Raw genomic sequence first — 15,224 nt, 5'->3', positions numbered from 1 at the left:
GTACCTTGGATTACGAGTATAATCCATTCCAGGAGCATGCTTGTAATCCAAAATGCTCGTTTATCAAAGCAAAGTTCCCCATAGAAAATAGTGGCAACAACAACGATTCATTCTAGAACCTGGGGTCTATAAATGTCAGGTGCCGGGTGCTGCAGCGCCATCTCCTCCGTCGGTCATCTGAAGAAGAACCCCACAGTGCCGCTTCGGGGGGGGGGGGGAGATGCCAGCCGCCAGAGAACCCCGCAGTGCCTCCTCCATCCGCCGTCGAATGCCCCCGTTGGATGCCTCCCGCAAGCTGGAGAGCCCCCACCCGAGCCCATGCAGCTGAGCGCCGCCCCACCCGCACGCCGCACATGACACGCAAAACACCGATGATTGATGCTGTGCGCGTCACACGCAACGCGGAGGCGGGACGGCACCCGGCCGCACAGGCCCAGAAAGAGGTCCTCCAACCTACGGAAGGCACCCGACGTGGAAGGCTGGCCGGAAGACAGAAGAGGAATCCCCCGGATCAGCGCTTCCTGGATTGTAAGTGCTCGTTGATTGGGGCAGTGCTCGGTTTGCGAGTCAAAAGTTTGCTGAGTATTTTGCTCGTCTTGCAAAACACTCGCAAACCGAGGTACCTGTACTTTTACAAACCTCATTTTAAGCTAGCTTGGTTAGCTAGCACAGACATCCTGGAAGAGGCGCTGGAATGCCGGCCTAACTGAGGCCTTGTAAACCCTGAGCTAAGTTAAAGTTGTATTAAAGGCTCCTTTTACAAAGGTGCGCTAGCGTTTTTAACATACGCACCAGCCGAAAATCTACCGCCTGCATGGCAATTTAGCGCGTGTTAAGGCTCTAGCACGGCTTTGTAAAAGGAGCCCGAAGTGTCCCCATGCATTTGAGATATGCACTTCCCCCTCCCTATTCGCGGGGGTTAGGGGCAGAGCCGGCCCGCGAATATGGGAAAAAAACGCGAATAATATTCAGGCCGGTTCTGCCCTTATCCCCTGCTTTCCCCGGCTATTTTTAGCCCTATAAGCCCCACCTGGTGGTCTAGCGGGTTTTCAGGCAGGAGCGATCTTCCCACACTCCTGCCCCGTGCAGATCGCTCACAGGAAATGGCTCGAGAGACTACAGGAGCTCAAGGCAGCCATTTCCTGTGAGCGATCTGCACGGGGCAGGAGAGTGGGAAGATCGCTCCTGCCCTGAAAATCCGCTAGACCACCAGGTAAGGCTTAAGAAGGGGGGGGGGGGGGCTTACAGGGCTAAAAATAGCCTGAAAAATGAAAAAAAAATTCTGGTCAAAAATTGCGACTAACCGAATCTGTAGATACAGAATTTGCAAATACAGAGGGGGAAGTTTACATGACTCTTCTCTCAGGGTTTCCGAAGCTGGCATCGTGCTTGTCGCAGGTTTCCAGGTCTCACTGCGTCTCGTCAGGTAGAAAAGACAAACTACAGCATACCCTGAAGAAAGCCACAGCATGGTGGCTGAAATGTCGGTTTCTACCTGACAAGACGCAGTGAGACTCATATTTTCCTGAGCAGACTCGCTACGGTTTCAGTTAGTTAACGTAAGATGTTGATGGGTGACTTTTTGAGTAGACCCATCTGCTTCTTGGTTGCAAGAAATTTTCCCTTTAAAACTCATTTTGCTTACAATATTGGCTCCAGGCGGGGTCTGTTCCCTTCGACAGTTGGCTCACTCAGATGATTGAGCTGGCATGTTTCGAACTCTGCTATCATAAACGCTCCACCAACCCTGAGGTGTTGGCCTATTTGTCCCTTTGGAGGGTGTTTCTGCGGTTACCTCTGGTCTTCCGGCTTGGGGGGGGGAAGGGAGGAGGGGGAATGACTGGGGAGTGTGAGTGGGGTTTGTTTGCTTGTTTGACTGCTATGTGTTGGTTGGTATGTGTGTTGTCCCTTGTGTAGGGAATTCCTGGGGAGGGATGAGACATATTAGAAACTTTGAGGCCAAAAAGAGAGGCGAGCTGTTTTTATTCTCGGTTTTCTTGGTATATTTTGCACTTTTGTTGCTGACTGCTATGCCCTTGTACTGATTGTCAGTGTTTGCATATTTCCTATTTCATTATGGAACCATGCTTTATTTCAAGAATGCTTATCCCTCACAGCATCTCCCGATCTCTCCGCTCAACGTCGCAAAACCTTTTAACCGTCCCCTCTTTGAAAATTATAGGCATTAGAAGACACGATCTGTTTTCTGTGATGGCCCCACAACTGTGGAATGCACTACCACAGTACATTAGAGAAGAAAAACACATAATTTCATTAAAAAAAGCGTTAAAAACTTATCTTTTTAAAGACGCGTTCAAGATCTAATAACGAGACCTAACACATGAAACTTTAAACCATTATTTTGCTACCTTCCTTCTTGTTTTTCCCTCTTTTTGTACTAAAAATTGTAACTTCTCCCCGCTATCCCCATGTCTCATGTTTGTCTTAGAGTTAAAAGATGTGTATTACCCTGTTAGTTTCACAACCTATGTTTTTATAAAGCTATACATCGCTTAGTTAATGGAATAAGCTATTTATCAAATATGAATAAAAACTTGAAAAACTTGAAAAAAAAAAATCATTTTGCCGGCAGGTAAGTAGGTCACATTCCGACTTTTCCAATAGCTTCACTGTACAATTGGGTATTAACATTTTATTAGCGTTCCTATTTCATCATACGATAAACTGCACAAATCAAAAGAACCTAAACCTGACTTTAAAGAGTTAAACTGTCTTGGGGTGCAGTATGCATGCGGCATGTGGAATTGTGAGAAGTCTCCTCTGGTGTACTTGCCCTTTAGCGTACCTTAGGAGAAATGTGACAAACTGAATGGAAAGTTACTCAATAACTTTTTATATCCTCGATCTTATCAGAGGAGTTTGGCTAATAAGTAATAACAGTGCAATGCAGAGAGTGGCCTACCCAAGCACACCTAGTCTGAGCTGGATTAAGATGGTCTCTATCCAAATACACTTCCCGGTATTGGGGAGCAGGACAGAGCTCACTCAGTTCCTTGATTCTTAGAAACATCAGGAGCACGCAATCGGTGCGGATGGCCATCCTACAAAAGTTGCTGTGGTAATACTCCCCATCAGCTTAGAGGGGCTGTGTTTCGCTTCTCTCTTCTGGATCTGCCACTTCCCATGTTACTACGCTTTGTTTAATTTGCCCAAAAGAAGGGATAGGCCAGAGCACAAGCACGGGAAGCACAGGAGAGACAGAGTGATGCCAAAAGATGGCGCATTCTCCGATTCACAGTGGTTTTACCGGAGAAGCACCAGGATCAAATCTACTTTTTGTTACTACTTAGAGCAGTGGTTCCCAACCCTGTCCTGGAGGACCACCAGGCCAATCGGGTTTTCAGGCTAGCCCTAATGAATATGCATGAAGCAAATTTGCATGCCTATCACTTCCATCATATGCAAATCTCTCTCATGCATATTCATTAGGGCTAGCCTGAAAACCCGATTGGCCTGGTGGTCCTCCAGGACAGGGTTGGGAATCACTGACTTAGAGGAAACGTCTTCCAAACTGCAAACATGCAAAAAAAGAGATTTTTAACTAATGTTTGAGATGTCATGTGATAAAATCTTTTAACAAAGTAATATGTAATAATAGCTGACAAGCTTTGAAAATGTCATCACAGCATGGGGGGAGATACAGTATATACATAGCATATCAATTTGAGACATTTCTTTTCTTTTGAAGCAGTGGAGTCTGCTGAGAAGTTAAATACTGTAACATGAAACTACAGTGGAACCTCGGTTTGCGAGTAACCTGGTTTACGAGTGTTTTGCAAGACGAGCAAAACACTCAGCAAACTTTTGACTCGCAAACCGAGCACTGCCCCGATAAACGAACACTTACAGCCCAGGAAGCGCCGCTTCAAGGGATTCCTCTTCCGTCTTCCCGCCAGCTTTCCACGTCAGGTGCCTTCCGCAGGTTGGAGGACCTCTGTCTGGGCCTGCGCAGCCAGGTGCCGTCCCGCCTGCGCGTTGTGTGTGACGCGCACAATGTCAATCATTGGCGTTGTGCGGGTGGGGCGGCGCTCGGCTGCGTGGGCTCGGGTGGGGACTCTCCAGCATGTGGGGGGCATCTGATGTGGAGGGCTGGCCGGCGGATGGAGGAGACATCCCTCTGAAGCGGCACTGCGGGGTTCTCCGGCAGTTGGTGGACATTAGAGGCATCCCCCCCCCCCCCCCCGAAGCGGCACTGTGGGGTTCTTCTTCGGATGACGGATGGAGGAGACGGCGCTGCAGCACCCGACAGGTACAGACCCCGGGTTCTGGAACGAATCGTCGGCGTTGCCACTATTTTCTATGGGGAACTTTGCTTTGATAAACGAGCATTTTGGATTACGAGCATCCAAGAGGTTAGAAAAGCAAAAGGGAAATATGAAGAGGGGCTGGCCAGGGAGGCGAAAAACTTCAAGGCATTCTTCAGTTACGTAAAGGGGAAGCGACCAGCGAGAGAGGAGGTGGGGCCGTTGGACGATGGGGATAGGAAGGGAGTGATTAAGGAGGATAAACAGGTAGCTGAGAGGTTGAACACGTTCTTCTCGTCGGTTTTCACGAGAGAAGACACATCTAATATACCGGACTCAGAGGAACTCATGAGCGGGGAACAGGCTGAAAAATTGGAACACATAGAGGTAAGTAAGGAGGATGTCCTCAAACAGATAGACAGGTTAAAATGCGGCAAATCGCCGGGCCCGGACGGGATCCACCCAAGGGTTCTGAAGGAACTAAGACAAGAAATAGCGGGCACAATCCAGCATGTTTGCAACCTATCCTTGAAAACTGGAGAGGTACCAGAGGACTGGAAATTGGCGAATGTCACACCTATTTTCAAGAAGGGATCGAGGGGTGACCCCGGGAACTACAGGCCGGTGAGCCTGACTTCAATTACAGGGAAGATGGTGGAAGCTATGATCAAGGACAGTATTTGCGAGCACATCGAGAGAAATGGCCTACTGAGAACAAGCCAGCATGGATTCTGTAAGGGAAGGTCATGCTTAACGAATCTTCTGTACTTCTTCGAGGGAATAAGCAGTCGGGTGGACAATGGGGAACCTATAGACATCATTTACCTCGATTTTCAGAAGGCTTTCGACAAGGTGCCACACGAAAGGCTGCTTAGGAAGCTGTGGAACCACGGGGTGGGAGGGGATGTGCACAGATGGATCAAGCACTGGTTGTCGGGTAGACTGCAAAGGGTCGGAGTGAAGGGCCAATATTCTGACTGGCAGGGAGTCACGAGCGGTGTGCCACAGGGATCGGTGCTGGGGCCGTTACTCTTCAACATATTTATCAATGACCTGGAAAAGGAGGCAAAGTGCGAGGTTATAAAATTTGCAGACGATACCAAACTGTGCGGTAGAGTTAGGTCCAGGGAGGAGTGTGAGGACCTGCAAAGGGACCTGGACAAGCTGGAAGACTGGGCAAACAAATGGCAAATGCGCTTTAACGTGGAAAAATGCAAGGTCATGCATATAGGGAAAAAGAACCCGTTGTTCAACTACAAATTGGGGGGGGCATTGTTGGGAGACAGCAGACTTGAGAGAGACTTGGGTGTGCTGGTGGATGCATCACTGAAGCCATCTGCACAGTGCGCAGCAGCCTCGAAAAAAGCCAACAGGATGCTGGGCATCATAAAGAGGGGCATAACAACCAGGACGCGGGAAGTCATCATGCCATTGTATCGAGCGATGGTGCGTCCACATCTGGAATACTGCGTTCAGTATTGGTCGCCGCACCTCAAGAAGGACATGGCGGTACTTGAGAGAGTCCAAAGGAGAGCAACGAAACTGGTAAAGGGGCTGGAACACTGCCCATACACCGAGAGATTAGATAGGCTGGGGCTCTTCTCTCTGGAAAAAAGGAGACTCAGGGGAGATATGATAGAGACCTTCAAGATCATGAGGGGCATAGAGAGGGTGGATAGGGACAGATTCTTCAGACTGAAGGGGACAACAAGTACGAGGGGGCATTCGGAGAAACTGAAGGGAGATAGGTTCAAAACAAATGCAAGGAAGTTTTTTTTCACCCAAAGGGTCGTGGACACATGGAATGCGCTACCGGAAGAAGTGATCAGGCAGAGTACGGTACAGGGATTCAAACAGGGATTGGACGGATTCCTGAGGGATAAAGGGATCGTGGGATACTGAGAGAGATGCTGGGATGTAACACAGGTATAGAAAGCTAACCAGGTAATAAGTATAGTAACCCAATAGGTCGTGCATGTGCAAGACCGGAGGGTTAGGACTACGATGGGAAGATAGGACTTAAATGAGAAAACAAGGTGGCAAGTGAGCCCCTTCTGGTGATGCAGACAGGCGTGACCTGTTTGGGCCGCCGCGCGAGCGGACTGCCGGGCAGGATGGACCTATGGTCTGACCCGGCGGAGGCACTGCTTATGTTCTTATGTTCTTATGTTCTTATTAGATTAATGTCTTAATCACGTATCAACCCTATGAGTATAAAAAGTGCAAATTATTTAAGTTCTTTTAAACAGTGTAAATAAATTATATAAACTGTATGTGACATAAATTTATATAACTTATATGTGACATGACTATCATTTGATAAAAAAGGCAACACTTAGCTTGCTGTATGGTGAAACCTAGACCTGAAGGGGCGTTGCCTCCGCAATTATAGTAACGCACAAATCAACATAGTACCTCGGGAACAAGACCTATAGAGTATATGCTTATCTAAGCTTAGTTTTTCCCATCTTTTGGCAAGGCAGCGTTGGTTTTACAATTCCCCCCGAAGAAGACCCGTGTTAGAGTTGAAACGTCTGTACAAAATAATGGCATCGGGAGCTTTTTCATTGTATCAACGTTGATGGTGGCCTTTTTTATCAAATGATAGTCATGTCACATATAAGTCATATAAATTTATGTCACATACAGTTTATATAATTTATTTGCACTGTTTAAAAGAACTTAAGTAATTTGCACTTTTTACAAATAGGTTTCTTCAGGTTTTGCTTTTCATGAGTTCTATGTACACTAATTAATTAGGTCTTAAGTATATCAACTAATTAGGCTTTTATGCATAAGCACTTTACATATTTAAGAATCCTTCAATCTTAAACCACCATTTTTAATAGTCAATTTCACAAAATTTAGTGTTCATAATATTTATAGGATATTAAATGCAATTAATTAATTCGATTTTTTAATTTCAATTTTAAAGTTAGTATTCATAACAGTAAGTTTAATAAATTGAGTGATTATAATAACTATAGGATATTAAATGTAATTTATAATAATAATAAACAAATTAAAAGAAAAATTTATTGTGGTAGGGGGTGGTGGACATAAATGATTATAATAATATACAAGACAGGAACCTGGAATGGTGTATATCATAAGAAATTCTCAAGATTGAAGTCTGTATAATTTATGATATGTCCACTACATTTTTCTTTGAATACTCAATAAGGATCAAAACTTTACTTACATTATGATTTAGATATTTATGATGACATTTTCATCTAGATTTGTTATATTAAATGCCATTTTGGTTTTCACTTAAATTCAAATGATATTAGAATTGATGATTTGATCATGTACCGATTAACTTATCTTCCCTTTATCTTATTTGCGTAATCCAAGGTATGGCATCATAAGAGGAATCAATTACACTGGATGCATAAAATGTGCTCTAGCCTGAAAGTCTATCCAGCTTAGCTTAGGGATAAGTCAAAGCCCCAAACTAAGCATTCCCTTTAATTAAAATGCATCAGATATAAGAAGAAAGTAACTTGATTGCTTCCAAACATTTGGATCTACTTATTTCAAACCAATAATAATAACAGTTTATATACCGCAGTACCGTAAAGTTCTATGCGGTTTACAATAATTAAAAAGTTACAGATTGAGTAGTGCTAGTGGAGTTGAGATTTAGCCGTCAGCTATTTTGGGGAAAGATTGTTCAGCCTAAGTACTTTTGGAACAAATATGTTTTTAGGTTTCTCCTAAATTCCCCATAAATATTCGCGAGCATGAGTAATTATTTCAGATCTTTACGCAGCCTGGTAAGAGAAGAGATGTTGATGATGTTTTTTAAAATTTATATCCTTTAACCAGTGGAGAAACCAAATTCAAGTTTGAGCTTCTCTTAAGTTTCAAGTTTATTTAGATTTAATGGTTCGCTTAATAAATTCTAAGCGAATAACATAACAGTTAAATTGGGATAAAACAATTATATAAAAAAACAAAAAGAAACAGGGTCAATACAGACTAACTATACAGACAAAACTGGAATAATTGGGAAAGAACATAAGACGATTGGTTGAGAAAGAGAAAAGGTCGGTTATATATCTGGGGGCTAGGCCGTAAAGTACCTTAAAGCAGAAACATCCAAATTTGAATTTCACCCAAGCCTCCATTGGCAGCCAATGCAGGAGTTACCATGGTCGAACTTCTTCAGACCCCAAATCATCCTGATCGCCGCATTTTTCACCAGTTGTAATCGTTGCAAGTTCTTGGAAATTGATAGGTAGACTACATTACAGTAGTCAAGTTGGCTCAGTATAAGGGATTGAACCAGAATTCTGAAAGATGCAGCATCAAAATATGCTCTAATGGACCGAAGTTTCTGACCAATGAGTCCACTTGGTCCTTCATGGCTAGGCCCTGGTCCCGTATTACACCTAGTACCTAGTGTGTTAGAGTTGGTTTTCCTCTGATAAGCCGTATTATAAATATAGGGTCCTTGTGTTCCAGTTTTGCAGAGTTTAAATCAGTGTTCTTGTCCCTAGTTTTGCTCAGTTTTGATGAAGTTCAAGTGACTTTCTCCTACAGAACTTTCCTTAGCAGTTGTCTGATGATGCAGAAAATGACATAAAGCTGAATTTAAGCTATTAAGTTAAGTTCAAGTTTTTCAAAATTTTGATGTATCGCAATATCACTAATTCAAAGCGATTTGCAATTTAAAAACAGGGTCTTAATTATTAACTGCAACTGACACACACGAACATGACACACCAATACATAAGGGAAGTAGGGAGAAGTGCAATAAGCCTAGTAAAGGACACATGAAAGGAAAGTACAGAAGGAGGGTAAGAAATTTTAAAAGTAATGATAAAATGGAATAGAAAATTAAGAACTTTTTTTTCAATTTCTCGGAGCCTAAAGACAGACTACATGTGAGTTTAAGCAACAAATGGGATCAAAAGCGACTGATAATTAGGTTTCAAAAGCATCCTTGTAGTACAGGGATCTCAAAGTCCCTCCTTGAGGGCCGCAATCCAGTCGGGTTTTCAGGATTTCCCCAATGAATATGCATGAGATCTGTGTGCATGCACTTCTTTCAATGCATATTCATTGGGGAAATCCTGAAAACCCGACTGGATTGCGGCCCTCAAGGAGGGACTTTGAGACCCCTGTTGTAGAACTATTCTGCAACCCAAGTCCCTAATTTCTGCAGCCGAGAATAAATTACTTCTAGTAATGACTGGGATTGCTATACAAATGATTGCAAAAAACTGGAAGAATTGCGATAGACTGAATCACACCTTTTGGTGGGAATCCCTGTGCTTGTGTTATTGATACGAATGTATGAATTCAGAAATAAAGGGTTATGGTAAAAATTTGAATAAGATTTGGGGCCCTTTAGCAGATTTTGTATCCACCAATTGGACTCCAAGCCTTCCATTTTATTAGAATTTACACACATCCGGATTGGGAGGGAGGAAAAAGATGTTTATATTATTATTGTTAGTAATAAGTGCTGTTATTTGGTGCCAATTGTTGTATTTTTGTATGCACTTTGTATGTTATTAAAATGAATAAAGACTGTTTTTAAAAAGTTGAGCAAATGTAACTGAAAAGCTTGGGCTGTCTGTGCACAGACATTTCAAACGTCTCATCTATAATAGAGATGGGCACAGAAATGCCTGTGTTTCTTTTTTTCTTTTTAATCTTTATTGATTTTCAAACTTCGACAGTGCAATACAATTAATTGAACATAAAACGCACTACACAAGTAATACATAAAACAATCATTTTCTCCCATCCTCCCAATTATTAATACAAATATGACATATGATGTGATTACAGTATCATAATTAAGTAATTTAAATACTCAAAATACATTTCCCTCCCCCCACCCCGGATGTGTAAGGAAATCTAATAAAAGGAACATTATTGCGAGGTAACAAATGTAGTCAATGGGCTCCACACTTTATTAAATGAACTACTAAACCCAAACCTTCCACATTCATTCTCTCATATTTATGTGTGGTACACACATTTGCCCACCAAAATGCGTAATTTATTCTGTCGTGGCTCTTCCAGTTGTGTGTAACCATTTGGATAACTATATCCGTCATGATCAAGAAAAGACGGCTTTTATATTTTTCCAAAGTAGGCTTAACGTGTAGTAACGTACCACAAATTATGGCTTCATAAGTTAAGGGAATAGATGATTCAAGAATAAGATTTATTTGTCCCCAAATTGACCTCCAGAAATTAAGTATCAATGGACAAAAATATAACGGATGATCCAACGTCCCTATATCAATATGACAATCTATTAGACTTAGAACTATCTAGTTTTTGTAAACAAACTGGGGTCCAAAAATAACCATGTCTGTCTCATAGATGCCTGTGTTTCTGTTTTGCTTTTCGTGTCATTTGTTTTCACATGAAATGGGGGGGAAATCTGCTGCTTTTCTTAGGACAGTAGCAATCCACAGTCGCACCTGCCCCAGTTGTTGGTGACGGCTCTCTTGGTTTATGCTGTAAAAGTCGAGCTGCCAGGGCAGGCCCTGTTAATTTGTTGTAAAGCACAGACCACAATGGCTGTTGACGTTGTTTTACTGAACCGGAGAGGCAGCTTCTGGCTCTCATCCCTACCCCACCAGATTGGGGAGCAGAAATATGGTGGTTGCCAAGAGTCTGTCGTACTCAAGAGCACATCGGGACCTGGAACCAGCAGCGTAAGAACAACCGGGGATCACTCCTGCCCCTGTGAAGATTAGTTAAGAAGAGTAGGAGATTTTGCAGGGTGAGAGTTTGAAGAGGGGGGCAGGATTAAATTTTACAATGAAACAAAAGCAAATGCATTTTCATTTCTTTTTCTTTATTATTAAATAACACATGCAATAAAAGAAGAAACGTTATTTCCAACTAAAACAAGACTCCTAATCTGTCATGGTTTGAGAGAGAAGGGGGGAAGGCTTTTCTTAGAAGCTTTGGACATTAATGGGTTTATATAAGGATCTCTTCATAAAGGCTGTTAATAAATCCCAATAAATAAGTGAAATTTTCTCAAATATTAAACAGATAAGAATTATTGTTTGCTTTTGAAATTCAGCTCAAAATAGTGAACCTAGGAGTATACTAGGAGCATTTTCTGTTCCTTCAACAATAACTCAGATGTATATTACAAACATATTGATCTGTTGATCTGTTGCCTATGGTTTTCTTTTAGATCCAGGATCAGTGGGGAAACAAAATCTGGATCTGTCCAGGCTGTAAAAAATTGGATGATGGCAGTCCAATGATTGGTTGTGATGACTGTGACGACTGGTACCACTGGTATGAAGTACTTTTCAAGTTTATGCAAACACATATAATATTATTTCAAAGCGAATTACATATATTAAAATCAGGGGTAACAGAAACTCATAATTATGCTTACAAGGACAGATTCTGAAGACAGACATACAGAAACAGGAGGAGAGGGGGTAGAACGACAATATTTTAGAGAAAGGTGACATTAAAAGGTAACATGATAGGTCAGGGAAGAAAAAAAGAGTAGATCGGTTTTAAAATAAAATAATGAAAATGAATTCCAATGATGATGATATCGTTGAATGAAGGATTTAATTTTCGAAGGCATCTTTATAAAGAGAGGTTTTCAATGAACTTTTAAACTTGTCTAATGTGGGTTCTTCTCTAATATATCCTGGGAGTGAATTCCATAACTGTGGTGCGATGACCAAGCAATTGTAGAGCCGTAGACCAAATGAAATCCTTATTAGTAACCCCTCAGTTACACAAAAATAGTTAAAGTGACCAATTGGGGAGTTTCTTTATGAGCAGACACAAACACTTGTAAGGTAATGCAGATCATAGAACTTATAGCAGTTGGAGCAGTGTATTGCAAAGTGTGGGCCGCGACACTACCGAGGAGGAAAGTCGTCCACGCCGGCGAGAGGCACGTCCTGTAGGAAGTCAGAAACATAGAAACATGATGGCAGATAAAAGCCAAATGGCCCATCTAGTCTGACTCTGCTCCTGTCCCCGTACCTCCCAGATCCCTCCTCTGAAGCAGGTCGCGACCAGATTGGCCTCCACGCATGACCTTAACCTACCGTCCTATTACAGGGGTGTGCAAGCCAAAAATGAGTTTAGTTTTCCCTGTCATTTATGAGGTTTTTCCATTTCTTTCACGGAGGTGGTGGTGTTTCAGGGGCAGTTGTCAATAGGACACAGCGTTGACCGGTAGGGCCAACTGTTTGACAGAGTATTCCTGTTTTGGGTTAAAAGTGACATGGCAATGTTTGTTTCAAAAGAACGTGTAGCTGATGGCCAGTAAGATCAGTTGGCCAGTGTGGCTTACACAGCTGTAAATAAAGATATTTGCCAGCTGTCAGCCATATGCACTTGACCACCTGCAGGATATCACTCCTTATATTCTTGTCAGTTTGGTTGTCTTCTATTTTCGGTTCTTTGCTATTCTGGGTTGACTTTTTTTTTTTCTCTCTAAAAGTTCCCTTACTTAAACCAACATCCTGACCATTCCCTTTCCCAGCCCTGGAACCTATGTCTTTTACCCCTTCTCTCTGTCCCAGACTTGCTTTCTACCAACAGGGATGCAATGGGATATCCCAGGGGTGTCAAAGTCCCTCCTCGAGGGCCGCAATCCAGTCGGGTTTTCAGGATTTCCCCGATGAATATGCATTGAAAGCAGTGCATGCCCATAGATCTCATGCATATTCATTGGAGAAATCCTGAAAACCCAACTGGATTGTGGCCCTCGAGGAGAGACTGACATCCCTGGGATATGCCCTGTTGCTTACACATCAGTCTAATATTCAAAGTCAGTCATGAGTTCACCAGAATTCATCAACAGTCTGTTAATCCCTCAAACTACCCATCGTTCTTTACGTTCCTCAAATCAAAACTTACTATCTACCCCTTCGCTAAGATACATTAACACCATACCTACTAGTAGTATTTTTCCTGTTATGGCTCCTACAATCTGGAATTCAGCACCAAATCACATAAGAGAAATTACATCCCTCGATAAATTGAAACGCAGCTTAAAGGCCTTTCTTTTTAAAGATGCTTACGATGTATGACAGTCCTTTTAAGGGCCGTAATGGAAGTCTGTTCCCCTCCATTAGCCTGTGGTTTAGATAATTTGCCTGTTTTCCCTTCCATTTGTTTTTTACCCTCTTCCCATAAATATTGTACTTCTACCCCAGTTACCTCTCGTATCAGTAACTCATTGTCAGTTCGTCAGACTGTTAGTGTTATTGTATTGAAATTTATTTTTAATATATGATTTATAATTTATTTATTACTCTATGTAAAACTGCTTTGAAATTTGATAGTAACATAGTAGATGACGGCAGATAAAGACCTGAATGGTCCATCCAGTCTGCCCCACCTGATTCAATTTAAATTTTTTTTTATTTTTTCTTCTTAGCTATTTTTGGGCAAGAATCCAAAGCTCTACCCGGTACTGTGCTTGGGTTCCTACTGCCGAAATCTCCGTCAAAACCTACTCCAGCCCATCTATACCCTCCCAGCCATTGAAGCCCTCCCCAGCCCATCCTCCCCCAAACGGCCATATATAGACACAGACCGTGCAAGTCTGCCCAGTACTGGCCTTAGGTGGTATATAAAATTTTTAATAAACCTGAAACCTAAATAGCTTATCTGGCTTTTCAGCTCTTACTATTGGACAAAAAGTCCAACTAAATAGCCTGATGTAGCATGTATAAGAAAGGGGCACAGTAAGGCCTGGTTTCTGTTTAATAGCTGAATATTGCTGCTAATTTGTAGTTAAACAGATAATGCTGGTACAGAGACTGTGCTATGGTATAGATATAGAACATAATTCTGGTCCTTACATTGAGGGAAGACGAGCATTGTGAACATACGCTGATACGTGAACTTCTTGTGAAACTTACAGGCCTTGTGTGGGAATATCAGATGCACCTCCAGACGAAGAGAAATGGTTCTGTCCCAAGTGCAATAGCAAAAAGAAAGATAAGAAACACAAGAAGAGGAAGCATAAAGCTCACTGAGATCTCCGAGATGAAACTGTGTTCCATCGTCCTTTGGGGCGACCCCTTGCACTACGTTACTGCTTCTTCCTTTTACAGATTATGGATCTTGAATGATTCGGGAACATCAAAGCAGTGCACACTCTGGTTAGTATTTTGGCCCAAGTGAGCTACTGTATGTGACAGCCTCAGTGTTGCGTTGAATCTACCGAAGAAAAGGTTTTGCTAGACGCAGGGTGGATGTTGGCATAGCACCTATTTTAACGATTTTGATCGGTGGTGACTTACCAGAAATATCTTTTTTTTTTTTTGCTGCGATGTTCACAAGTGGACTCCTTTCCGCTACTTCAATTTTTCATTCACTTGTTGAATGAATGGATACAAAGTGTAATTTGCAGTGACTATTTTAAAGAGAAATTTGGATATGATTTGACTTTTTTTCATTTGTTTTCACCTGCAATGTCAGATAATCCTATAAAACAGTTATCAGAAACAATATATGTGATATGGTATATGGTTTTTGTTATCAAACTATATGAAGCTTTTTTTTTTTCTTTTTTTAGTGTTAATATGCATAAAAGCTGTTTAAATTCTTGTGAAATATATATTTTATAAAAAGAAAAGTTCTATTGTTTACCATTCTTTGTTAGTAGTTTTGCTGCGTTTTAATACATTCTGAAGTTCTACGTCCTTTGAAATCCTGGTTCATAATTTTCATCACTTCCATATATATTTCACTAGGGAAGTAGGGTGTAAAACACACTAACACCCCCCCACCCCCTTTTTACAAAACTTAGAACTGGCCACGGCAGTAATTGCTCCGTTGCTCATAGGAATTCTATGAACGTTGGAGCTATTACCACCGCGACCGACGCTAGAAACCATGCTACAGTTTTGTGTACATACAAGTTATTTATTTTACTCAAATTTTTAGGCAAGTTGGTATCATTTTATCTGTAGTGGAAATGCA

At 42.0% G+C, this 15,224-nt stretch overlaps 1 protein-coding gene across 1 annotated transcript in view; it reads left to right on the top strand.

Moving 5' to 3' along the window:
- TAF3 (TATA-box binding protein associated factor 3) overlaps positions 1 to 14,750 on the top strand; it is a 178,874-nt gene extending 164,124 nt beyond the window's left edge. Inside the window, exons 6-7 of the mRNA XM_033959039.1 lie at positions 11,446 to 11,552; positions 14,161 to 14,750. Of these exons, the coding sequence (XP_033814930.1) occupies positions 11,446 to 11,552; positions 14,161 to 14,275 (222 nt within the window). The 3' untranslated portion in view covers positions 14,276 to 14,750. The remainder of the gene's footprint in view (positions 1 to 11,445; positions 11,553 to 14,160) is intronic.
- Positions 14,751 to 15,224: the final 474 nt, after the last annotated feature.

Source organism: Geotrypetes seraphini, chromosome 9 (genome assembly GCF_902459505.1).
Source record: "Geotrypetes seraphini chromosome 9, aGeoSer1.1, whole genome shotgun sequence".
In the NCBI taxonomy this organism is placed as follows: domain Eukaryota; kingdom Metazoa; phylum Chordata; class Amphibia; order Gymnophiona; family Dermophiidae; genus Geotrypetes; species Geotrypetes seraphini.
Note: the sequence above shows the minus strand (reverse complement) of the source record. Positions and strands in the feature narration are given on the sequence as shown.